The 27970-nt window shown below is 39.5% G+C and overlaps 1 protein-coding gene across 1 annotated transcript; it reads right to left on the reverse strand.

The window, feature by feature from the left end:
* Positions 1–12484: 12484 nt before the first annotated feature.
* Positions 12485–13483, reverse strand: LOC138869299 (uncharacterized). Its single transcript, XM_070146907.1, has 2 exons — positions 12851–13483; positions 12485–12775 (listed from the first exon to the last, which is right to left on the reverse strand). The coding sequence occupies exons 1-2, from the start codon at positions 13481–13483 to the stop codon at positions 12485–12487; spliced, it is 924 nt and encodes a 307-aa protein (XP_070003008.1).
* Positions 13484–27970: the final 14487 nt, after the last annotated feature.

The raw sequence follows: 27970 nt of genomic DNA on the forward strand, positions 1-27970 counted from the left end.
TGTTATATTCAAACTTATTCACTGATTGGTTATGAACTTGGTTTGTAATATAAAGCAAATCGTAGGTTAGCCATGTTTAGTTTGGGTTTGGTTTTGGTGTTTGTTGTGCATGAACTGTGATTGGAAAGGCCTAATGTTTGTTGAGTTGCATGACTTTGAAATCTGCAAAGATGAGATATTTAGCCTGAATGAGGATTGGTCGTAGTGATTTGCAGATCCATGTTAGGAATAATTTGATATCTGAGACCTAGTTTAATCTGTTCATTGTTAGCTTAATTTATTTAAACAGTTAAATTGTGTATTGGTCTTACTTGAGGCCTCTACACGCTTAGTCCAGGGGTGATGAGTTCTTGAACTCTAAAGTTTGGAAGTGTGGGGTTTGGAGCCCAAATACCCTTGTATTCCCCCGAAGGCACTCGATCATGAGTCCCCAGCTCCATCAATCGACCTTGAAAGCAGAACTGGGCTCTTCAGACCAAAAGCTTATTTATCTAAGTGATAGGGCCATGTAAATTTGAAATAGATTTGGACCCAAAGTATGTTAACAAATCAGAAATTCAGTTTAATTACACTACCTTTAAATAATCAAGAATTTAGAGGTTGGAATGTTTGTATAATCGTGTGTTCCATATAATTTGGTTGACTGGTTTCCAATGGATTATATGCAATTGTTGGCTTATGAAAATCTGGGTCCAAAGCTGGCCCAAGTAGCGGGATCAACCCTAGGCATGAATGCATAGCCCTGAATTGTTTTGGGCCTTCTGTTCTCGTCATGATTGGACATTTTTCGAGCCCAGCAAAGGAAACACGGGCAGGTGTAGCCTTACACTCTTGTAATTTGGGCTCAATTTTACTCACCTTCTGCAGGGTGTTGATAGCCTGAAATTTTCTTCTATTAATTGGTTCAGACATTAGCATAAGGTAGAATTCAGGTACCTTTAATGTTTAACCGATTAATATCTTTCAATTAGTCGAGGTGTGCCATCCACAATTAAATCACGTATGGTCCTCGTATTAATTTCTTATGATTTAGATACAAAAATGACAAATGTTTGTAGTTTGCTTTAGGCAATTCTAATATACTATCGTGGTTGTGGACACATTCGCGTGATATGGTTGCGATTTCTAAAAACAAAACCGGAGTATGCGTTCACGCAACTTCGGCCAAAAGTTCTTAATAATAATAAAGCATTATTAATTGTGGACACGTTCGTGTGACATAATTTTTTGACGCGCCAAAGAAATGGGTACACGTACGCGTGACCCGTTTCAAGATAATTTTCTTAATTGAAAAGCGATAAAGGGTAAATGCACATAGGATCTAAAGTCAGTAATTAAATAATTTTAATAAGCCAAATATGATCAAAGCAACCGTGCTAGAACCATGGAACTCGGAAATGCCTAACACTTTCTCCCGGGTTAACAGAATTCCTTACTCGGATTTCTGGTTCGCAGACTGTAATACAAAGTCAATCTTTTCCTCAACTCGGGATTTGAACCGGTGACTTGGGACACCATAAATCTCCCAAGTGGCGACTCTAATTTTTAATAAATAAACAATCCCGTTTTGATTTTCCTTTATTTGGAAAAACTCCCTTATATATATATCCCTTACGGGGTGTAGTGAAAAAGGAGGTGCGAAAAGACCCATTTTCTCGATTTTACGAATACCCCGATTGTTATTACAGCATTACACTCTTCCAATGAATGAAATAAATTACAAAGTTATAAAATTACTATAGTAGGCCTTAGATAGGCCCAAAGTATACCCATCCAGGTCAGGCCTTCAATTTCAAGTCCACATAATTGCACAATAGCCCAGAAAATAATCTTTAGAGCCAAAACCCAGTAGGCATCAAAGATTCAGGAAACAACCATGTACACAAGCTCATTGGCCCATTCAGTAAGTAGAAAGGGGCAAAGTTGAGCAATGAGGAAAAATGGAAAAGAACCTTGGACCCTAGTACGTCAGAGTTCCCAAAGGTCTCAAGAACCTAGGGCAGTGCTCACACTAGGGAGGTTAATAGAGGAGATTCAGGGATAGTGCAGGTTTCAGTATCAGGGGGAATGATCAAAGATCCAAATCCTAGTGTGTCAGAGTTCACAAGGGTCTCAAATGGACCCCGAGAAGTGCTCACACTAGGGAGGTCAATAGAAAGAGCCTTGATAGCCTTGGTTTCAGCCGGTAAGAATAAGGAGTTCAGAATAGCATAAGTAATAATGAGGGAGAATGGACAATAGCTGAGGGATAGAAGTGGGGAACACACTTATAACCTAAAGCAGACATAGCCATAGAGAGCAACTAATCAAACAGGCCAGCAGGTTCAGCAGGATTTCAACACATAGGAAAACACCATATAGATAGCCACACATTGAAAGAGTTGGGGAAAGAAATAAGTTTGCAGGATTAGCAGTCATGACACTAAACCAATTGAGGCTTAAGAGGTTCAGATTAAGCTAAACATGTATCCCATGGTCATGCTAATCCGTATTTGGGCATGATGGAGAACATATTTTTTGATAAAAACTAGAAGAAATAGGGTATCAAATGAACAAGGGACACACTAGAAAACATATTAGCGTAGAAGCAGGGTCATAGTCGATAGCAAATAGTTTTAATACAAATTGCAACACATTGTATATATAGAATAACATTGCAAGGACTTAGAACAGTGTAAGAGAGCAAACTCATACCAAATATCACATATGGGTATTCTGGGATTGTCATAATAGACTAAACAACTAGAGAAGATCAAAATCATGTCACAAAATGGTTCAAGAAAGGCATGGAAAAATAGTTTGAGGTAACTGTTAAGATCTCAATCAGTTACTAATGGGGTGTGGGGTTCAAACGAGCATGTTGAGTGACAAAATAGCAAGTGAACATGTCATAATAACACAGACATTCTAGCATTCATTATAGAGGCTAAAGATAAAACAAACAGGCATGACTAGGGACATCCAGACACCCTTGCACTCAGATTACCCAAGTTAGGCTTGGGTAAACAAAGAACTAGTAGCATTAGGAGGGGATTCAGATGCTAAAAGACTTAGAACAAGGTAGAAATAATGGAATCACGTGCAAAAGTAATCTGGAAAACATATTAAGCCAAGAATTTCAGAGGTGAGAACATACGCAAATCAAGAACATATAGGGATGAAACTTCAAGAGTCTAGTAGCTTACCAGTTAAACGAACAACAAACAAAAACCAAAAGATCCACAAGATTCCAGAAAAGTTTGAATAGTAGATTCCTTGTGGCCTTGGCTTTCAACCGGTCACCACAAAACAAAGAGCAAGATAATAAGGAATTCATAGAGCAAAGCCTCAAGTTTTTAGTGAGATTATATCGATTAACGTCTGTCTAAAAAGGGAAATAAAGAAGGGTTTATATAGTAGTAGAAATTAAACACTCAAACAAGGAAAATCATCAATCAAACATGAAAAAGGAATGAACATCACATGCAATCGAAAATCAGTAAGGAAAAGAGAAAAATCTGAAACCCTACTTTTTTAGGGAAAGTGAAAAATCGAAAGAATCTAAAAAAAAATCAAAATCACACATAATAGGACGAATATAGATAATATAACACTCAAAATCAGAGATTGAACTAATTTTGGTTCGATCTAAAAAGATCAGATAACCCTAGTTTTAGGGTAAGTAAGAATCAAAAGGGAAATACACAGAGATTCGTACCCATAACAGAATAAAGGATGAATATAGATGGAATAGCAGAAAGGCCAAGTATTTGAACTAATTTCGGTTCGATTTTGATGAGATTTGCTTTTTTATTTGTAGACAAGCACCATAAGAGAGTGACCAGTTGATCACACACAACTATGCCCTCTAAAAAGGACTCTGAAGACGTTGCAAATATAACCCGAGTATTACGCCCAGGGTCGAATCCACAGAGAGTTAACCTATCAATCACAATCTTAGACCCACTAAACTCTTGAGAACCAATTTCCCAAACTTTTGAATCACAGTTGAAGGTTTCTTTACTAACTAAGATTGCAAGTAAATAACAAGCTGTAAACTAAAATGCTAAGGTTGTAAACAATGATGAGAAAAAGCTAAGGTAAAGATTTCCCCTATTGATGGAATCCCTTCTGTTTATGCTTCATACGAATTTCCCAACACACCTTTATCAATCATGAACACTTTTCTTACCGTAAATCTCTCCCGAGTAATCACAGTAATATACTATTTCACTCTCCCGAGATACATTAGCTAGCTTTAATTAACACAGTTCACTTAAGATTGCACCCAAGGCTTCGTTATCCCTAATCCCTCCTTTAAACCCACAGTTATAGATTCCTCTTATACTTTAGGAGTGGTGTTATTCAACAATAACCTACATATGCACTCTCTCCCGAGTTATGCACACTAAATAGGCACAGCTAATTGAGGATGCTGTCAATTAACCACAACAAGAGCATAGTTGAATAGATAAAGATTGAAACTAGCAATTTGTATTAACATAAACAAGAAGTTCACCCCCCAATAGGTTCCATCAAAACCTTAGACAAAAGATTTAGCTACTCATAACTATGGGTAAACAAACTAAGATAAGATCCATCATAAACTAGCAATCAAAATCAAAGAAAAGAAGAAAGATGTTTTTGGTGATCTCTCACAATTGTTTTTCTTGCCAACATACTCTAAAAATTAATACATCCCTCTCTTGGGCAAAGTCTAGTGTTTAAAATAGGGTTTTGGGCTAAAAATCCCGTGTTTTGCACTTTAGTCCCTGAAATTTCCGCCTCCTGCCGCGGTTCTGCCGCGATCGCGGTGGAACCGCGGCCAAACAACTCCTCTGAATCTCCTCCTGTCCGCGAGCATCCGTCACCGCGGTTCTGCCGCGGTCACGGTGGAACCGCAGCAGAGTCATTTTTTTGATTCTTCAGCCTGTTTTTGCGTGGTTCACTTGGGACATTTCACGGTTGGCCTCTCTTTCTTCATTCCTTTTGACTCCAAAAGTGTTCCCTAGCCTTCCCTAGTCATATATAACCTGCAAGTCATGAAAAGCGCTAATAAGAGCATTTTGTTATCACTTTTATTATTAAAACTATGCAAGAAGGCGGTTATTTAGGGCCTGAATATAGTTAAATTCACCTATTATCAACACCCCACACTTAAACCCTTGCTCGTCCTCGAGCAAGCTAAACCACACTTAAAAGCCTAACCGTTTGATGCTTTACCCTACATATGTCACACCCACCATTTTAACGGAACAACCTAAGCAATGTGCCGGTCATACCCCAGATGCAGACTCTACTGCCATGACACACTTGCGCTCACTCTAGTTACTCTAACAGCCGTGAAGATTTACTTTTCCTTCCCGAGTCACATTCCCTCACATCAAAAAGTCTGAGAGAAGTTCCACACACATAAAATTCAAACACAAGGAACTGAAGATCGAAAGAATTCACTCCCTCTCAGCAAAGAACATTCACATACCGCACAGACACACCATAAGCTTGCCCCTAGTGTAGTACTCTACTAATCGAGCTGTTTTAGTCAAAGATCAAGAGGTCTTTATTTGGTTGTAATGTAGGCTAAAGGACGGGTAGGATACATTTGGATGTAGTGACTAACCTCCTTAAGCACTTTTAATACACACTTCCTTTTATCTCAATTTCCCTGCTCAGCCCAATCATTCCTCCACGTTTTTTTATGTTTCACAGGTGACCCCTATTTTCCTTTAGGTGCAACTGGCTTTTCTTTTCTTTTCTCTTTTTTTTTTTAAGATTCTAGTGCATCATTCAACTAATTCATTCCTGATTCCACCTTTTTTTTTCTCGCTAACTCCCTACCACCCCACACTTTGACTTTTGTATGTTCTTTAGTGATTCAAGTGCTTTTCGGAGGTATAGGTTTATACAATCAGCTATTCAAACACAGGGATATAGGTCATTATAGGGTTATCAGAGAACAGGCTTCAGGCTCAAAGGGGTTAACTATGGCAATATAGACAGGTGGATTCACCATTATATGTAGGCTTACACAAAGAAATGCCTCAATCATCTCTAAAACCCAATAGCTTCTATTTCGCTTTGCAAACACAAAGGGCAAGTTCTAAGTATCGCACGCACGCACAAAATGCAAGTAAAATCTCACACACACTTAGCATGTAACTCGTTCGGGATCAATCTATCAACACACTCATACGAGCGTTCAAGCAAAGCAAGATGTGCAAAATTAAGGCATAGATTTACAAGTCCACAACTGAGCCTAGACGTCACACTCTCAGGTTCATTTTAGTTGGTTGCAGGTGTGCACATCAGAGGTAGCATTCTAGCCTTTACCTATCTTAGTCTTAACTACAAAAGAAAAATCTACCTAACCCGGTTCAAGAAAAAAAACTTGGAAAAGAACCGTGACCAAAAGAAAAACCAAGGGGGACTTACTACACTACCTAAAAAGAAAAATAAAAAAATAAAAAATCTTCATGGACTACTTCCCTCAAGAGTACTGTCCCAGTGGTCCATCCACAGGAAGTGTCCTCTACCTTAAAAATATATATATTTTTTTAAATATATATCCGACTTGGACCCTCAAGAGACCCGTCGACAAGTGTCCGTCGTTGGGCCAAGTCAGACTCCTAATATAATTACAGTCAATTATATACAGCAACATCAATTTCTGCGACAACACACAATGTCTATGTACAGTACAAATATAACTAGAGCAAGTCTCCCACCCCACACTTAAAATCATGGCATGTCCCCATGTCATATCGAGAAAGTAAAGAGCAGAAGGGTAAGAAGACTTCCCTGAGACTCAATCAGAGTCGGAGACTGTGCTAGGGTCTACATGACAAGCTCTCCCCAACACACGGAACCAGGCCATGAACCTGTTCTCAGACCGGGCCTGCCTCTGAGACATGGCATCCATCCGTGTGTGTAGGCCATCCACTGCGGTGTGGAGATCCGTGACCTCTTCCTCCATGGAACGCAGCATAGGCCTAGTAGACTGAGATCTGGCAAAGCCCGCCCCAGTATGGGGGTGTCGAGAGGGTCCGACACTGTCAAGAGATCTCCTGGACGGTGCAAAAGGAACCGGGTCATCAGCCTCATCATCTAGCACAATTGTTGAACGTGTGCCCCTGCCCACTCTGATGCGTGAAGCTTGGAATGGTGCTTCAGGTGCCAATGCTCCATCAGCAGGATCAGTAGGGACCCTCCTCCATAAGCACAGTGCAGTCACCAAGGAAGGGAAGTAAAATCCCTTTGACAGCAGTGGTCCCCGCATGACCATTTCGTCACCAATTACCTATGCTGCATCAAAATCCTTCTTCGTCACAAAGCACCAAGTAAATAGGGCTCTGTTGAAGTTCACGTCTGTGGTGTTGCTGGAGGGCATGAACCGGCTGCAGATGACAGTCAACCAACACTTAGCCAAGTGCGTGAAAGAGTTGGAGTTCAGGGTAATGTGGTCCTTGATCCAGGTTGGTCGCCCACCAGCACAAAGTACATCAGTCATAACTTCCCACATGACCCCTGGTCTGTCGTGGTAGTAGTCAATATCGCCCGTGAACCGGGGTAGCCTCAATACCTGGCGGATAGTTTCAATTGAGTTATCTACCCCCGTGCCTCGCACAGTCACCTCCCGCAGCATATGTGCTGGGCAGTTCGCGTAGAACTTCCTAACCATCATCCGATTTGCTGGGCCGGGATCATTAAAGAGGAATTCCATTTCTCGCCTTCGAATTTCTCCTTACATTTCCTCCTGTTCCACGCGGAGGTCTGCCCAGTCAATTTGCAACTCCTGAATGAAGTTCTTACCAGCCTTGGCATTAAAATCATCCTCCGCTCGTTCCGATTCAAACCTGGACTCGTCATATGTTGGCTGTTGGGATGCGCCCGCCCCTCTCTTTTGCTTTTTACGGGCCATAATACTTGCAATGAGTCAGAAAAATTCATAACCATCAAATTCATCCTAATTAGTGTCCGTCAGATGGGTACTCAGACTTCGCCACCCGATGGCACCAAAACACCATCCCCATTGAGTTTATCTTGGCAGACTAGCCACACAAGCACGGTAGGGAAGGTGACAATCTCCACAAAGGCCCCACAACAGAACTACGTACAACATTCGGCCTACACCACCTCACACTACTCCTGCACGTATTATCAAACAGTGACAACACCCCCAATCACCAAGTATAACACCCCCTAATTAGGAGTGGGTATAACCCGCCCCATAATATCACAAAAACTCCAATATTTCGACCCACATGGTGCATAATACAACTACACCCCAAAAAAAATGATTTCTAGGCTGAAACATCATAAACACCATGAAGGCCCACACACTATGACACCAAACAGTACCAAACCACAAAAAAATACCATGAAAGAAAGCAAAAATTGACAAAAGTGATACTAACCCTACCTAGGGTTAACCTAAATACAATCATGCTAAAGTATACTAAGTTAGAAGATGAAATAGAGAGAGAGAAAGAGCAACTTACTTGTTTGGTTGAGGGAAAGTGGATGAATAAGGTGGATAGTGGGGGAGGATGGTAATGGAGTGATGTGAAGATGAGTAGAGAAGAGAGAAGATAGAGATAAGTGGGATAGAAATTAGATAGAAGGGATTGGGAGGGGTGTTTTGTTGAAGCTGGGCGAATTGGGGGGGGGGGGGGGGTTTAGTGGTAGGTGGGGGGTATTTTGGGTAAATGGGGGAAAGAGAAAAATTTAAAATGAAAAACTTACCTGGACCCCGTCAACGTCTGCCGCGGTCGCGGTAGGACCGCGGTAGACCAAGTTCATAATGTCCTCCTGACCGCAGTTGTACCGCGATCGCGGTGTAACCGCGACAGCTAGGTTCAGAGAAGGGTCAGTACCACGGTTTGACCGCGTCTCTGATTCTTTTTTTTAGGGAGAGTTACACTTACAAAAAATTCATGGGTTGCCTCCCATACAACACCTGATTTAACGTCGCGGCATGACCCAGATGAGTGCAGTTAAAGCTCGCTCGACCTCCGCGGTTCAGTCAACTGCAGTTGAGACCCTTCCTTGGGCTCGCTCATACCCACATACAACTTCAATCTCTGACCATTAACTCTAAATGTACGAGAGTCATCCTCAGTGGCGACGTCAACCGCTCCTGACTGGAAAACTTCAATTACTCGAAATGGTCCAGACCATCGTGACTTCAGCTTGCCTGGGAACAACCTCAGTCTTCAGTTGTATAGCAGTACCATGTCCCCAGGTTTGAAATTTCGCTCAACAATGTTCTGATCGTGTAGCCTCTTCATTCTCTCTTTGTACAGCCTTGTGCTCTTAAAAGCAAGATACCTGAACTCCTCGAGCTCATGCAATTCTGTGACTCTTGACGTGCCCGCAGCTTCCATGTCTAAGTTTAGTTGTTTGAGTGCCCACCACACTTTATGCTCGAGTTCTACAGGTAAGTGACAGGCCTTCCCAAACACTAACTTGTATGGTGACATACCAATTAGTGTCTTGAAAGCTGTTCTGTAGGCCCAGAGTGCATCATCTAGCTTCCTTGCCCAATCAGTTCTTGTGGCATTCACAGTTTTTGTTAACACACTCTTGATTTCCCTGTTGGATACCTCAACCTGCCCACTAGTTTGCGGGTGGTATGGAGTAGCCACCTTGTGGCGCACATCGTATTTTATAAGCAACTTCTCAAAGTCTCTATTGCAGAAGTGAGTGCCTCCGTCGCTAATAATCGCACGTGGTGTCCCAAAGTGGGTGAATATGTTCTTCTTTAGAAACCCCACCACCACTTTTGCATCATTGGTGGGCAACGCTACATCTTCCACCCACTTGGACACATAGTCTATAACAACAAGGATGTACTTATTGCCATGGGAGCTGACGAAGGGACCCATGAAATCAATCCCCTAGACGTCGAACACTTCTATCTCCTGAATTGGGTTCATGGGCATCTCGTGGCACCGGGAAATGTTCCCGATGCGTTGACATTCACTACAACCCTTCACCCATGAGTGAGCATCTTTAAACACAGTCGGCCAGAAAAATCCGGCTTCTAGCACCTTTGCTGCTGTCCTGATCCCTCCAAAGTGTCCACCATAAACCAATGCATGACAAGCCTACAAAATAGAAGATTGTTCTATCTCGGAGACGCATCTCCGGATCATGTTATCCAGGCATATTCTAAAGAGATAGGGCTCGTCCCAATAGTATAAGCGGCTTTCACGAAAAAATCGCTTCCTCTGGACCGATGAAAGGTCGTGAGGAACTATACCACTGGTCAGGTAATTGGCCAAGTCCGCATACCATGGCGCTTCCTGATGAGTTATGGCGAGCAGTTGCTTGTCTGGAAAAGTTTCCAGAATTTCCTCAACTTCAATTGCATTTTCAGCTCCCTCAAGTCGTGATAAGTGATCATCGACTTGATTCTCAGTGCCCTTGCGGTCACGTATTTCAAGATCGAACTCTTGCAGTAGCAACACCCAACGAATCAGGCGTGGCTTAGAGTCTTTCTTTTCTATTAAGTATCTGAGAGCGGCATGGTCAGTGTAGACGATTACCTTTGATCCTATCAGGTAGGATCGTAACTTGTCGAATGCGAACACCACAGCTAGCATCTCCTTTTTAGTCACCGTATAGTTCAACTGGGCTCCACTCAGCGTTCTGCTGGCATAGTAGATAGGGTGCATCAATTTGTCCTTCCGCTGGCCCAGCACTGCCCCACTACGTAGTCACTAGCATCACACATTAGTTCGAATGGTTGCTCCCAGTTGGGGGCAACAATGATGGGTGTTGTGACCAGCCTCTGCTTCAACTCCTCAAACGCTATCCTGCAATCATCAGAAAACACAAACGGGTGATCTTTCTCTAATAGCTTACAGAGAGGTTTGGTGATTTTGGAGAAGTCTTTTATGAACCGCTGGTAGAAACCGGCATGTCCAAGAAAACTTCTGATTACTTTGACCGAAGTTGGTGGAGGCAGCTTTGTTATTACATCAACCTTTGCTCGATCTACTTCTATTCCCTTGCTTGACACCCGGTGCCCTAAGACTATGCCTTCTTGTACCATGAAATGGCACTTCTCCCAGTTCAGCACCAGATTAGTCTCGATGCACCGTTTCAGCACACGCGTCAGATTCACTAGGCATTCATCAAATGAACCTCCCACCACTGAGAAGTCATCCATGAATACCTCCATTATATCCTCAACCATGTCAGTGAATATGGCCATCATGCACCGTTGGAATGTGGCGGGTGCATTGCATAGGCCAAAGGGCATCCTCCTAAAGGCATAAATGCCATAAGGGCATGTGAAGGAGGTCTTCTACCGGTCCTCAGGTGCAATGGAAATCTGATTGTACCCTGAGTACCCATCCAAAAAATAAAAGTGTGACCTCCCTGCCAATCTATCTAGCATCTGATCGATGAAGGGAAGTGGGAAGTGGTCTTTCCTGGTGGCTAGATTCAACTTTCAATAATCCATGCAAATTCTCCAGCCTGTGACGGTTCTCGTTGAGATTAGTTCATTGTTGTCATTCTTTACAACCGTCATGCCACCCTTCTTAGGCACACATTGAACTGGGCTAACCCAGCTGCTGTCAGAGATTGGGAAAATAATTCCCGCATCTAACCACTTTATCACTTCCTTCTTCACCACTTCCTTCATATTTGGGTTCAGCCTCCTCTGATGTTCCCTAGAAGGTTTGTGCCCCTCTTCCAGCAGAATCTTATGCATGCAGTAAGCGGGGCTGATCCCCTTGATGTCTACCATGGTCCACCCAATGGTAGTTTTGCACTCCTTCAATACCTGTAGAAGCTGTTGGACCTGCACATCTAACAAACCAGATGAGATAATAACAGGTAGAGTAAAGTCAGGTCCCAGAAATTCATACCTGAGGTGGCCTGGAAATGGATTTAGTTCCAGCTTCGGTGGTTCTTCAATGGATGGCTTAGCTGGAGGAGTCTCCCTCTTTTCTAAGTGTAGGGGCTCAAACTCTAGATTTCTTTCCCAGAACCCTCTATCTTCTAATGCCAACACTCATTCTGCCAAGTCCTCACCGTTCACTTCCTCCAAATTCGTCAAACATGCAGCGAGGAGATCCTCAATCGTCAACACTTCATCATCAGACTGTACGATTACATCCACGACATCAATAAGAGAGCAATTTGCGAACTCACTTGGGCGCCTCATAGATTTCTGCACATTGAATATAATCTCTTCGTCATTGAGCCTCATCTTAAGCTCCCCGGTCTCACAATCAATAAGAGCTCTCCCTGTGGCCAAGAAAGGTCTTCCTAAGATGATAGGAATTTCTTCATCCACCTTGCAATCCAATATTACATAATCTGCAGGGAACACGAATTTCCCCACCTGAATAAGTACATCATCCAGGATCCCAAATGGACGCTTTATAGTCCTGTCAGCCAACTGTAGTAACATAGAGGTGGGTCTAGCTCTCCCTATGCCCAACTTCTTGTAAATGACCAAGGGCATAAGATTAATACTGGCCCCTAAATCTCAAAGTGCTTTCGCAAAAGCAAAGTTTCCAATAGTGCATGGAATAGTAAAACTCCCTGGATCGGAGAGCTTTTTAGCAACAGGTCTAGTTACAACTGCACTGCACGTCTGAGTAAGTGTCACTGTGGCCAAGTCTTGGAAGTCAAATTTTCGGGACATTAAATCTTTCATCATTTTTGCGTATCCAGGCATCTCCTTTAAAGCTTCAATCAATGGAATATTAACCTGAATTTGCTTGAGCATCTCAAAGAACTTTTTGTACTGCTCCTCCTTTTGATGCTTGGCCAACCTCTGTGGAAATGGAGCAGGAGGTCTTTTCTTCCCAATCTCTTGGGACTTTTATTTCTCAGCTACTATCTCTACTACCGGCTCTTCAACTGCTTCAGCTACTTTTTTGATCTCCTGCTGAGTATTCTTTTCTTCTTGAGCAATCTGGATTGTCACATCAGTCAGCCTTGTGGATTCATCCAGCTCAATGGGTACCTGAATGAGTGTCTCAGCCTGTATATTGTCACGAGCTCTCTCTTGCTCTTCGTCGAGATCCCTGCCGTTACGGAGACTCACTGCCATCAGCTGCTTCGGGCCCTGATCTTTAGGATTGATTTGGGTATCTGCAGGTAGCGTCCCTTGAGGACGATTGTTCAGAGACATTGAAATTTGGCCCACTTGCACTTCAATATTTTTGATAGCTGCATCATGTGCATCTACTCTCTCGTTTATCTTCGCAGTGAACCCAATAACCTGCTGCATCATTGCTTCCAGTCTAGCAAACCCATCATCATGTCTTCCACCATGCTGCTGCTGAGGAGGGTGGTACCCCTGCTGTTGATTGTTGTACCCCTGTGGTCTAGGATACGGTGCAATGTTGTTGGGGGGTCTCATACCTCCCATGTTTCCGGCGTTATATTGTGGCTGAGGTGGTCTGTACTGCTGCTGAGTCTGCTGACCCCAGTTCTGATGTCCCTGTCTCTGACCCCTATAGTTAGCAACATAGTTCATATTTTTAGGGTGCTGATGATGATAATCAAGCTCTGTATTCCAAGGATTACCAATTGGCTGACTAATGCAAGATGTGCACAGGCCCCCATTGGTAGTGTCTACTATGTGTACCTGCTGCTTCTACCCTGATTCCTCCACCTTTTTGGTGAGGATGCTCATTTGTGTCAGGAGAGTTGCCATATTTTCAGCCATAGTGTTTGAAGGATCAAGAGGCACTGAGTGCACCACTGGAGTGATGGGTGCATTCCTGGATGTCCATCCCGAATTCTGTGCCATTTTATCTAGTAAACTCTGACCTTCACTCCATGTCTTGCTCAGGAATGCCCCACCAACTGAGGCATCTACAATATTCTTCAACCCATCTGACAATCCCATATAAAATCGTTGTCCCAACATCTGTTCTGGAATACCATGATGTGGACACATAACCAACATTCCTTTGAACCTATCCCATGTTTCATGCAGTGTCTCCATCGGTTTCTGCTTGAAGCTCACGATCTCATCAATTTGTTGGGCAGTTTTGTTGGGTGGATGAAACTTGTTATGAAACAGCTTGACTAGCTCATCCCACGTTGCTATAGAATTTATGGGGAGTGAGTTTAGCCAAACCTGTGCAGCTCCTGTCACCGAGAATGGGAATAATAATAGCCTGATAGCTTCTGGAGTGACATTGGGCTGCCTCTGGGTCTTCCATATTGACAGGAAGTTCTTCAGGTGTTGCTGAGGATCTTCAAGTTGTGTCCCAGAGAAGAGTCCCTTGTTTTGCAGTAAGTGCAGCATGTTGTTCGTGATTTGGAACGATTCAGCTTGTATCGCAGGCACAACAATGGCAGTGGCCAGATTGTCAGCTGTGGGTTGTGCCCAGTCATACAATGCACCCTCGGGCACCAGAGGTGCCGCTTCTCTGACATTCAAGTTGACTTGCTCATGCCTGCCGTTTCCGTTGGGGTCGATTGCGTCTCTCATGTCAGCTTCGAATTTGTCTATTTGTTGAGGTGGTTGAAGTCTTTTGTTGGCACGGTTCAATGTCCTGAATATTTTCTCAGGGTCTGAGAGTCCTTCAAGTAGTTCTCCAGTCCTGGTAGAGTTTCTAGGCATACACCTGTGCAACCAAGTCAACAACCGTCGAAAGTTTCAATCAAAAATTGGGTGTAGAGAAACTTCTTACACTAAGAATTTTTGTATTTCTATCAATGGTAATTGATAATTCCGTTAACTCCCCGGTAACGGCGCCAAAATTTGATCACGCCCAACTATGACCTCTAAAAAGGACTCTGCGGACGTTGCAAATATAACCCGAGTATTACGCCCAGGGTCGAATCCACAGAGAGTTAACCTATCAATCACAATCTTAGACCCACTAAACTCTTGAGAACCAATTTCCCAAACTTTTGAAATACAGTTGAAGGTTTCTTTACTAACTAAGATTGCAAGTAAATAACAAGCTGTAAACTAAAATGCTAAGGTTGTAAACAATTATGAGAAAAAGCTAAGGTAAAGATTTACCCTATTGATGGAATCCCTTCTGTTTATGCTTCATACGAATTTCCCAACACACCTTTATCAATCATGAACACTTTTCTTACCGTAAATCTCTCCCGAGTAATCACAGTAATATACTATTTCACTCTCCCGAGATACATTAGCTAGCTTTAATTAACACAGTTCACTTAAGATTGCACCCAAGGCTTCGTTATCCCTAATCCCTCCTTTAAACCCGCAGTTATAGATTCCTCTTATACTTTAGGAGTGGTGTTATTCAACAATAACCTACATATGCACTCTCTCTCGAGTTATGCACACTAAATAGGCACAGCTAATTGAGGATGCTATCAATTAACCACAACAAGAGCATAGTTGAATAGATAAAGATTGAAACTAGCAATTTGTATTAACATAAACAAGAAGTTCATCCCCCAATAGGTTCCATCAAAACCTTAGACAAAAGATTTAGCTACTCATAACTATGGGTAAACAAACTAAGATAAGATCCATCATAAACTAGCAATCAAAATCAAAGAAAAGAAGAAAGATGTTTTGGGTGATCTCTCACAATTGTTTTTCTTGCCAAGATACTCTAAAAATCAATACATCCCTCTCTTGGGCGAAGTCTAGTGTTTAAAATAGGGTTTTGGGCTAAAAATCCCGTGTTTTGCACTTTAGTCCCTGAAATTTCCGCCTCCTGCCGCGGTTCTGCCGCGATCGCGGTGGAACCGCGACCAAACAGCTCTTCTGAATCTCCTCCTGTCCGCTAGCATCCGTCACCGCGGTTCTGCCGCGGTCGCGGTGGAACCGCGGCAGAGTCATTTTTTGATTCTTCAGCCTGTTTTTGCGTGGTTCACTTGGGACATTTCACGGTTGGCCTCTCTTTCTTCATTCCTTTTGACTCCAAAAGTGCTCTTTAGCCTTCCCTAGTCATATATAACCTGCAAGTCATGAAAAGCGCTAATAAGAGCATTTTGTTTTCACTTTTATTATTAAAACTATGCAAGAAGGTGGTTATTTAGGACCTGAATATAGTTAAATTCACCTATTATCACCAGTGTCAAGAGGAGGCCGTATATGAAAATTAATAGCAGTCAAATCCCATGTCTGGTGGGATTAGGAGAAGGATTTGAGTGGAAGACAGCTAGGGATGAGAGCATACGAGGGCGGTGGGTTGGATGAAATGGCTAGGGTTAGGGAGTTTGGTTAATTAAAAAGGGGAGAAGGGATGTGGGTCATTGATCTTGAAAGATCAACGGTTGGGATTTAAAAATGAATGGGACGGGTTAAAATAAAATGGTACCGACCGGGTTGTGGGATTGGGTTAATTGATTTGGGCTGAGGGTTATTTGGGCTAGGGTATTAAGTGTTGGGTAATTTAGTTCCGAATTTGGTTTTAAAAAATGGGCTATTATTTAAATACATGAAATTTAACAAAATAATTTATAAAAATACTTTTATAAATAAATAAAAATATTATTTATGCAATAAAATAATTAATAATAATAAATTAGCAATATAAAAATATAGAAGTATATTTGGACATAAATAGTATAGATAAAAAATAATTATATATGAATATAGGCTATTATTGCAAAATTAGGCAATTAGCCTAAAATACAAATTTAATTATAAAAAATGAAATAAAATATTTAAAAACATACATGTTGGTGTAAATGATGAGTTTGGATGATTAAATCACCATAAAAATAATTTGAAGGATAATTATTGCGTATTTATATGATAAAATGTAGAAAAAATTGATTTAAAACCTTTAAAAATCATGAAAAGTTATGTAAAATGTCTGTATAGGTTTATAAACTAATGATGATGCAAATATACTATATATATATATATACATACACAATTAAAAAATATGAAGGAAAAATTAGGTATCAACAACACCTAATCTCTAGGACTAAGGTAAGCCTAACACATGCTGATAAATAATGGAATTTAACTAATTTAACTACAATACATTAAATAATATTTGTAACAACACAACTGCGCCAACATCAACTATATAACCCCAAAATCAGTAGTACAAATCATAAGTTTTTCTAAGGGTAACCAGAAATAACAAGTACATCACTGTCTCGGAATAATAGTAGATAGTGGAAATAAAATACAATAGAAGGTAACTTCGGGGCCTGTGAACGTCGAGCAGGTATACCTTGAAGTCTCCCGCCGCGCATACGTAAGCTTCAAACCAACTCGATCAGAAGTACCTGGATCTACATAAAATATGCAGAAGTGTAGCATGAGCACACCACAACGGTACCTAGTAAGTATTAAGCCTAACCTCGGTAGAGTAGTGACGAGGCCAGGTTAAGACACCTACCAGATATGTAAACCTGTGCAGGATATGACATAAAGCTAATAATGGAAAGAACATCAATGTAAGACCAACAACAAAAGGATCACATATTACAATCAATAGTGAAAATAATGGAAGCATGAATGGCAACAAGAACAACCAGGTAATAAACCAACAACATAGTTAGAATACAGATGAAAAATGAATAAATTCAATAAGGGTAACCGATGACAACTTAATAAATCAAATCGTTTCTATTGCACGAATTACAACAAGAATTACGCTAGGTACCACTCCTCGTAATCTCATATCATATGTCACAACTTCTAAATCTTACACGTATGGCACCTCGTGCCCACATATTTCCAAACTACTTTCACACGGCAAAGTTCTCGTGCTACCATGTATATTGTATCCTGTCAAATACTAATTAAATTATTCAAGAGATTTATTTATGTACAATAAGGTATAATAACAGTTTTGAATAAAGTAGGAAATCAATGAAAAAATGAGTTTTTATTTAGGTATCAAATACAAAGTAAGGTACGAATTATACAAGATATGGTATCAAAGGAGTTTAGTTTAGAAGTCATCTGGGTAAAGAAAATATCATTTTCAAATAAAACAACAACTCAGATAAGTCACTGAATTAAATCTATAATTTATTAAAATAAAACGTAATAACGATTTTTAAGTAAAGTAAAAACGTCAGATAGGTTAAGGAGTTTAATTCGAGAAATCAATTAAAGTAAAATATGACAGGTATCAAGAATAGTAAAGTATCGAATGAAACGACAAGTTTTTACTTAAGAGTCACATAAGGTAAGCATGATCCTAATTCTTTCATTTAAAACCGATATGTTATCAACAACTCAACAGGGTATGAGATAATAACTCCGCGTAGTAAATTCATCTTGAAAATCAATTCACCAGTAATCACAGGAGCACAGATTGATACATTGAAGTAATACAACGGTTCACGCAGGATGCATGACTCACATAAAACACAACAACAACAAGTACAATACACACAATCTGTTGTGACGCGCAATCCGATCCCATCGTATCATCATTTATCAATATCATAATCATCTCTAATTCCACCATAGTATCAATAAGTAATGTCAAGTACCACGTATACAAACCCTTGCATCGTGCAACCCGATCCCACCATATCATCATTTATCAGTATCAAAATCATCCCTTATTTCACCAGTTGCGGCGCACAACCCGATCCACAAACAATTTCAAATAACAATAACAATCCAATAACTCAAATCACTAGAATTTCTGTGATGACCCGAAAGGTCATCACTTGTTTTAGAAAAAAATTCAGTGTTTCGAGGCCTTAAAACCTCCTTTTTACCTCACCTCAATTTGCGTGCATGGTCCGAACGTATATCGGAAAAGCGTTTATGTGAAAATATGAGAAATAGAAATTTTTAGAGTTAAAATTTGATTATGATTGACTTTGGTCAATATTTTGATCAAACGGACACGGATCTGTGTTTCGACAATCCCTAGAGGTCCGCAGTAAAATATGAGACTTGGGCGTATGTCCGGAAATGAATTCCGAAGTCCCAAGCCTTAGAAATCAATTTTTGAAAGAAATTATTTTGCTGAATTATTTATGAAATAAAGAAAAGAATTAATGTTTGAAACCATTGGTATCGAGCCTGTATTTTGATTCCGGAGTCTGGTACAAACTTTTTAAAGTATTTAAATTATAACTGTGAAATTTGGTAAAAAATGGAGTTTATTTGACGTGATTTGGACATTCGGTTGAAGAGTTATGAACTTTAAGTGTTCTTAATGAAAATGATGAGTTTTGAGGTTTAATTCATAGTTTTACATGTTATTTTTATGATTTGATTGCCCGACCAAGTCCGTATGATGTTTTTGGATTAGTGTACATGTTTAGTTAGGAGCCCCAAGGGCTCGGATGAGTTTTGGATAGGCCTCGGAGTGAAATTTGGACTTAGGAAGTTGCAAATTTTTACCTGGTATGTTGTAGGTCTATTTGCGAAGCCTGACTCGCAAATGCGAGCCCACAAATGCGAAAACCCCTGAAAGCCCCAGTCGTCGCAAATGCGACAATCCCATCGTAAAAGCGAGTTCGCAATTGCAAACATTAATCGCAAATGCGATGATATCAGGCTTCTAAAGGGTTCGCAATTGCGAACCCTGGTCGCAATTTCGACATCTGCGACCTGCAAATTCATAACTTAGCCAAAAATCTTTCATTTTTCAAACTCTTTCAAAACCAAAACACTCTTGGACGATTTTTCAAAGACAAGTACTCTTCCAAATCGATTGTAAGTCATTTCTAACTTGTTTTTATTAATCTTTAACATCTTTTCTCATGACTTCAACTCAAAATCAAAGGTTTTCATAGGGGAAATTGGGTGTTTTGGGTAGAACCTAGGTTTTTCAAATTTTAGGGATTTGGACCACGATTTGAGATCCGATTTCAAAACAAATTGTATATTTGGGTTCACGGGGGAATGGGTAATCGGGTTTTGACCATGTGGGCCCGGGGCGATTTTTGACTTTTTGGAAAAAACTTTAGAAAACCTATTTTCATGCATTGGAATTGATTCATTTAACATTTATTGATATAGTTAAGTAACTTGTAGCTAGATACGATCGAACTGGTGGTGGAATCAAGAGGTAAAACAATAGTTGAGGATTGAATTGTGTTCGTGGCATCGAGGTAAGTGTTTGGTCTAACCTTAGCTTGAGGGATTAGGAGTTGTGTCTTATTTGCTACGTGTTAGCTGTGGAGTATAACATATAGGCATGGTGACGAGTATCTATACGTCGGTGTCAAGCATGCCCGTGAGTCTTGTGTTGTAATTTTTATGACTCCGTTGTGGTTTATTCGTACTTCATATGAGAATTATATTATTGTTCCCTTGCCAGGATGTTGTTGTGATATTATTTTCCCTTGCCGGGATGTTGTTGTAAAATTATTGTTCCCTTGTCAGGATATTGTTATTATATTATTTTTTTCCTTGCCGGGATGTTGTTGTTACATTATTGTTCCCTTGCCGGGATTCTTTTATGATTGGTGGTAATATATGAAATGGGAACGGGTTGCACGCCTGCAACGGTAATACATAAAATGGGAGCGGGTTGCACGCCTGCAATGGTAATACATGAAATGGGAGCGGGTTGCACGCCTGCAACGGTAATACATGAAATAGGAGCGGGTTGCACGCCTGCAACGGTAATATATAAAATGGGAGCGGGTTGCACGCCAACGGTACTATATGAAATTAGATCGAGTTGCGCGCCTGCAACGGTATTACATGTGTACTTATTTTTCTTATTTCCTTATCTTTTCCTGGTAATTGATTTATGGTGTTCCTTACATTTCTCTACTGTTATTCCGTTGTTATCTGTTACTCCCCGCAACATGTTTCCCCCGCCCAACTTTAGCTGTAATTATCTATTTATTTCCACTGTAGATGATTTAACTACATAGGCTTATTTGGTAATCTGGTCCTAGCCTCCTCACTACTTCGTCGAGGTTAGGCTAGACTCTTACCATCACATGTGGTCGGTTGTATTGATACTACACTCTACATTGTATGCAGATACTGATATCGGAGCGTTTGGCCTGCAGTGAGGGTGTTGTCTTTAGTCCGCTTGTTTAAATTATGTTGTTTATAAACTGTTGGTTCATAATTGTTAAAGGATTAAAAATGGAAAAAAAGTAAATTGTTCAAACGGTTGGCTTGCCTAGCTTCCACTAGTAGGCGCCATCACGACCCCCAAGGGTGGAAAATCTGGGTCGTGACAATTTCTAAAATCCAAGGGTATGAGTGCACTGCGATAAAGGAACCACGTAATAATCAAAGAAATGCAACAATATTACAAAACTAACAGGACAAGTAAAGCACGTGACAACTAAGTTGTGCAAGTATAACTGTTAAGGCAAGTAGCAAATAAGTACGGAGTCACGGACGGGACTAACAATTCAATATTTTCACAACAAATAGCTCATAGCTCAACCACAGTGTGTACAAGAATTTCAATAATAACAAAATTAATGGGGATACTCAACAGGGAAAGGTAACAAGAGAATAAGAAAGGCAATAACTTCAACAAAAGCATATAAGAGCAAAATAGCAAGTACTAACAACGAGCATGTAAGAGTAGATTAACAATGAGAGATATCACATATTATGACAATGCAATTAAAGGCATGGAAAGAGTGTAGATAATCTAAACTGATCAAATACCATGTATAGGCCATGTACCCACTCGTCATCTCGCGTACACGGCTTTCACATAAAACAACTAGCACAATTAACCCAAATCCTAAGGGGTAGTTTCTCCTACAAAGTTAGGCAAGATACTTACCTCAAAAGCCCTCAATCAATTCTCAAAATTAGTTTTTTCATTTACAATTCACCTTCGCTTGGCACAAATATAATCAAAATTGACTTAATAACATCAAATAATGCAAAAGAAAATCAATTCCAATAATTAAAGTTGTGATATTTAAACAATTGCTCAAAAGTCAACAAAGTCAACTCGGGACCCGCCCGGTCGAAACCCCAGGTCCAATGGTAGATCTTGACTACCAATAATCCCACAAGTCCATATACATGTTTTGTTTTCAAATCCGAGTCTAACTCGACTCTCAAATCCCAAATTTTTATTTTTCAAAATTTTGATAAGAATCTCCAAATTTTCTCTTAGATTCTCATGAAGTTCATGTTAAATCTAATATACAATCATGAAATATAGTTGAAAATTAACTAGAATCACTTATTTCCTCGGGGAAAAGGATATCCCTTTGCCATTTCCTTGCGCTCGCTATCCACTCCTCTTTTCACTTTTTATCATCATCATTTCCCATATAAAAATCTCTCCACAAAATCGTCTCCCACCGAGTCTAGGATTCAAAATGTGATAAAATGACGCCAAGTCTCGGAATACTCAACTATAAACAAGCTGCAGATGTCGCATTTGCGACATGGGGTTCGTATTGCGAACCCTCAAAAAAGTGAAGATGACTTCGCAAATGCGAAGCTGTACAGTGTTGATCCCTTTGCAATACGACAAAAATGTCACAAATGCAAACACTGGCCTTTTCGCAAAAGCGGTCAGTTGGTTGCAAAAGCGACTCTTCCCCCAGCCCAGGCTTCATCGCAAATGCGATTCAGAGTTTGCAAATGCAATCTCTGCAGGGTTCGCAAAAGAGCCCATTTCCCCGCAAAAGCGAGGTCCCTTCCCAGCAGCCCAACATGCCAAATGCGATGAAAAACCTCGCAAATGCGAGATCAGAAACACCAGCAAATTTGAACCTTCTTCCAAACACTCTAAAACATGTCTGAAACTCATCCGAGCCCTCGGGGCTCCCAACCAAACACCCGCACAAGTCTAAAAATATCATACGAACTTGCTCGCACGATCAAAATACCAAAATAACATCTAAAATCGCGAATCGGACGCCAAAATGCATGAAAATCACATTGAACTTCAAGAACTTCTAGAATTGCAATCACGTTTCCGAACCACATCAAATCAACTTGAAATGACACCAAATTTTTCAGACAAGTTTCAAATGATGAAACGGACCTATTCCAAGTCTCGAAACTAAAATCCGAAACCGATAGCCTTAAAGTCAAACCATGGTCAAACTTAGGAAAATTCCAAACCTTTAAATTGCCAACTTCCGCCAAATGGTTCCAAAACCTTCTATAAACGTCCAAATGTAAATCTAGGCATACGCACAAGTCCAAAATCACCATCTGGACCTACCAGAACTATCAAAACTCCGATCCGCGGTCAAATACTCAAAAGTCAAACTTTGGTCAATTCTTTCAACTTCAAGCTTCTCAAATGAGAGTCACCCCTTAAAATCATTTCCGAACCACTAAAATACTAGAGCCGATGATGTACGCAAATCATAATACTCTATGTAAAGCTACTCATGACCTCAAACTGTCGACCGGGCGCAATTGCTCAAAATAACCAGTCGGATCGTTACAGATTGTCATTATGTGCGTGATGTTCTTTCAACTGGCTTAATCTCTCTTCAAATGTCTCCACTACTCACCAACTTGTTGATGTTTTGACTAAAGCTTTGACATGTGTTTCTCATCATAGGTTGTTGTCCAAGTTGGGTGTGTTCCCACCCTTCAGATTGAGGGGGCGTGATGGAGTTCAGTTACTAAGCCCAGATCCGGGATGACTTTCTCATATTGGGCCTATTAGTAGTTGAGTATTTTCATTTAGGGATCCGGCCCTTGTCCGATTTAGTTAAATACTTTGTAAATATAACTAGAACCTTTTCTTCTATTTTTTAATTAATGAGAATCAGTCTTTTATTTACCTCATGGTTTCAACATCAGTTCTCTCTCCTCGTCTTAGAGGCTAGGGTTTTCTCTCTTTCAATCTCCACTTTCATAGCTGTCTTTTAGCTTAACACCATTCGACCACCTGCTATCAACCAATTTCACCCTATACAAATACATTTTAGTCATTTATTTTATTCTTGGTATATTAAAATGATGTCTTCAATATTTTTAATTCTTTTCTCATATATATATATTATTGTGCCATACTTTTTGGCACTGATTGAAGACACGACTCATACCCCAAAACCCAAAAACAGTTTGATTGTCTTCCTCCATTTAACCGGGAAAAGTGTTAAAACCTTTCACCTCAAGTTGCAACTTTCAAGAAAATCAATTTTAAAAGGATACCATTTTAGTTAAATGTGGTTGTTATTAAAGATTAATTTTGGTTATACTGCGATTTTCATGTCAAATCATTGCTTGCCGAGTTGCCGTGGAAAGCATGAATTCTGCTTATTTTGTACTAACTTTAAATGATTTAGACATATAGACAGATATGTGATAGGCTGGAAACCATATAGAAGAAAATGCAAATGGATATACTAGCAGTATTTTAATTAAGTAAGAAGCTGTAAAAATGTGCTGGATATACAACACATTAAACACGCATACACATACATATTAATGGTATCTAATATTTTCCAGATTGTATATAATTTTTTACAAGATTGGCTTTATTCTTGAAATTGCTCGTGAAGCGTTTGAACTTTGTTTTTATCAGCCCTTATCAGAAGCAACTTCTTTTTTTTAATTACCAAAGTCAAGTTAAACAATACTCTATTGTGTAAAGGAAATGAAGAAGTCGTTGCGAAGTTTGAAGGAGACAATCTCAACAAAAACATCTAGAAGTTTGTGATAATATTGGACCCGAGAGGATTTTTAATCCTGAACCCCACGTATATTTAAAAATATACGGTACTAAGTATTCACGAGTGGTAACAAATTGGCAACTTAATGTCAGTCTTTATTTTGTTTTCACGTATTAAATCTTTAATTAAAACACATTAATATGTATGAATAGGAAATTCTTTAGTCCATGATTTTATTAAATTGACAACTTATATTTTGCACATAAAGGTCAATCCTCAATGCTCATTAAATCCTTCAATTCCTTCATCCCAGAAGAGGCAGAAAACTCATACTTAGCTTCTCTCACCTTTGACTTTTGAAAAGCAAAATATGACACTTATTTTGAGACGAATAGAGTAGTAATATTAACCGATCAAACGGAAAATGAGAGGAGAATATAAACCAATAATAGAATGGGCTTTGATATAAGGGAATGGACCCATAAAAGGAGGCATTTACACCAAATCAATGGCGTTGAAAGGTCAAAGAATTGCTGTGAGGAATTGTACGGTTTGGTTTCTTTTGATTTGTACTCCCTCCCTCCGTTCATTTTTACTTGTCCACTATTCTCAAAATAGATTTTTATTTTTACTATCTACTTGCGCATATCAAAAGAAAAATAATTTATTTTTTGTGTTTTGCTCTTAGCATTAAATACTCATTCCAAATGATTTTTCAAATTTATTAAACTATACACTAATTAATATAGGTATTATGGTAATTATTCACTTTATTTATAATTTCTAAAAGATGTGCAAAAGTAATAATGGACAAGTAAAAGTGAAGGGAGGGAGTACTAGTTTTCTTTGATGTAGGTTTGTGCAATTAATTTCATTTGATTTTCTTTGGGTCAAAGTAATTGAATTGTCAAAGGGTTTGACTGGTCTTGAAATATAGAGTAATTATCACCACTGGATCCTATGCTCTGATTCCTCACATTTCTGCCATTTGTATATTGACTTTCTGCTTCTTGACTATCTGTTTTTGAGAATTCTCTTGGCCTCATATTCTGCTGACAACTCTGGCTTTGATGTGGAAGTGTTGAATGTTAGTACTAGGAGTAGTTTGTTTTGGATAACCATTTTTAGCAATTAATGGATTATTTGTTTTGTTTTGTCAAGGAGTTAGAGAAAGTTCAACTAAACTATAGTAGCAACAAGTTACAATGATCTGAACTTGTAATATTATATAACATTTAGATTTATCCTTAGAGGGTCGTCAAGTATACTAAAATATCGAAAGAAAAAAAAAACGAAGGAGTATGGTTAATTTTGTATTTTAGCCATTGAAATTAAAGGCTCTTTTGGAGAAGCAATTTCATAATCCAGTGGCTGAAATTGTATTAGGCAAAGGAGCCAATCAATGTGGGCGTGCATTTTGCTGGAAACTTTACCTTGAACGGGCCTTTGCTTAGCCTGAGGTTATGCCCTTTTTCTTTTACAATTAGTTAAGATTAGAATAATCAATTATTAACTTTCTTTACTATGTTACGTTAGTCTTACAAAGACAATTCAATAGTCAAAATATCAAACTTCCAACATCACAAGTTGGAATTTGCTACCCCTCTGTCTACTTTTTCATGTTGAATTCTCCTCTTTAAAGATCTGTTACAAAGAGGAACGAAAAAAAAGAAAAGAAGAACTATCCTGCTTATATTCATTCTTTGAGCGTTAAGAAACTAGTGAGATTACACAACAATGTGATGGTAACTAAGGAACTCAGCAGATGTTAAAATTATTCAATACGTTAAAATGGGAGTCATCATATACTTAAATTATTCAAAGATTCTCCAAATAATTTTCTCAATCCAATTTATATAACCAAATTTCAGCATCAAAGTATTGAAATATAAGCAGTAAATCCTACAAACTTGAAGAACTAAGAATTTTTGGAAAAGGGTACATCACAGGAAATTTTACCTCCTATAGCAAAGGTATACACCTTATTTATTATAAACCAAAATTATTTTAAAATATTATTTTTTATAGCTGCCTTTTATATTTATAGCAAAATAAGTATTTATGGTACTACCATTGATGCATAAAATAAGGCATGAAATAAGTTATTTATGTTTTTCCTCTCTCTTAAACAGCTGGACATGCCCATTTTTAAGGTGATTGTTGTTACTGTATTCATAAATACATGGTGCGGATACATGTGAATACATGCATGTACAACTGGATTGCCCTGATTTTAGGCACTTTTTACTGTTGTATTCATGAATACAGCAGCGCGAATACATGTGAATGCATGCGCGTATAGCTGGATTGCTTTGATTTTAGGCGTTTTTTGTTGATGTATTCATGAATACATGGCGCGAATACATGTGAATACATGCGCGTACAGTTGGACTGCCTAATTTTAGGTGCTTTTTACTGCTGTATTCATGAATACAACAACGTGAATACATGTGAATACATGCACGTACAACTGGACTGCCCTGATTTTAGGCGCTTTTTGCTATTGTGTACATGAATTCATGGCGCGAATACATGTGAATATATGCGCATACAACTAGACTACCTTGATTTTTAGGCGCTTTTTGCTGCTGTATTCATGAATACAGCAGCGCGAATAAAGTATATGATTGGTTCGAAGAACGTCTCGAGATTCAAGCAATTGCGGATGATATAACTAGTAAATACGTTCCTCCCCACGTCAATATATTTTATTGTTTAGGGGGAATTACGCTTACTTGTTTTTTAGTACAAGTAGCTACTGGGTTTGCTATGACTTTTTACTATCGTCCGACCGTTACTGAGGCTTTTGCTTCTGTTCAATACATAATGACTGAAGCCAACTTTGGTTGGTTAATCCGATCAGTTCATCGATGGTCGGCAAGTATGATGGTCCTAATGATGATCCTGCATGTATTTCGTGTGTATCTCACCGGCGGATTTAAAAAACCTCGCGAATTGACTTGGGTTACAGGTGTGGTTCTGGCTGTATTAACCGCATCTTTTGGCGTAACTGGTTATTCCTTACCTTGGGACCAAGTCGGTTATTGGGCAGTGAAAATAGTAACAGGTGTCCCTGACGCTATTCCTGTAATAGGATCACCCTTGGTCGAATTATTGCGCGGAAGCGCTAGTGTGGGACAATCTACTTTGACCCGTTTTTATAGTTTACACACTTTTGTATTGCCGCTTCTTACTGCCGTATTTATGTTAATGCACTTTCCAATGATACGTAAACAAGGTATTTCTGGGCCTTTATAGAGAAAAGAAAAATAGATCCTAAATATTTGTAATCAATCATTTATCACTTGGTGGAGGAATATATAGTATTTCATTGCTACAAGTATGGATTATTGAAAATAATAAGACATGGATTTGGATATTTCCCTTTAACTATTCATGTCAACTAAACGGGGGGATTGAAGGGAATTTTGTGAAGAGAAAATGGATTATGGGAGTGTGTGACTTGAACTATTGATTGGTCTGTGTAGATATATGCCTGCCA

The sequence above is a fragment of the Nicotiana sylvestris genome, chromosome 5 (assembly GCF_000393655.2).
Source record: "Nicotiana sylvestris chromosome 5, ASM39365v2, whole genome shotgun sequence".
Lineage (NCBI taxonomy): Eukaryota > Viridiplantae > Streptophyta > Magnoliopsida > Solanales > Solanaceae > Nicotiana > Nicotiana sylvestris.

Bases quoted from the DNA above. Each gene is read 5' to 3' on its own strand.
- LOC138869299 (XM_070146907.1), bottom strand. From the start codon at position 13,483: ATGAACTATGTTGCTAACTATAGGGGTCAGAGACAGGGACATCAGAAC. The intron at 12,776-12,850 runs GTAGTAGAGATA...CCATTTCCACAG, and splicing joins CTGAAGCAGTTGAAGAGCCG to AGGTTGGCCAAGCATCAAAA.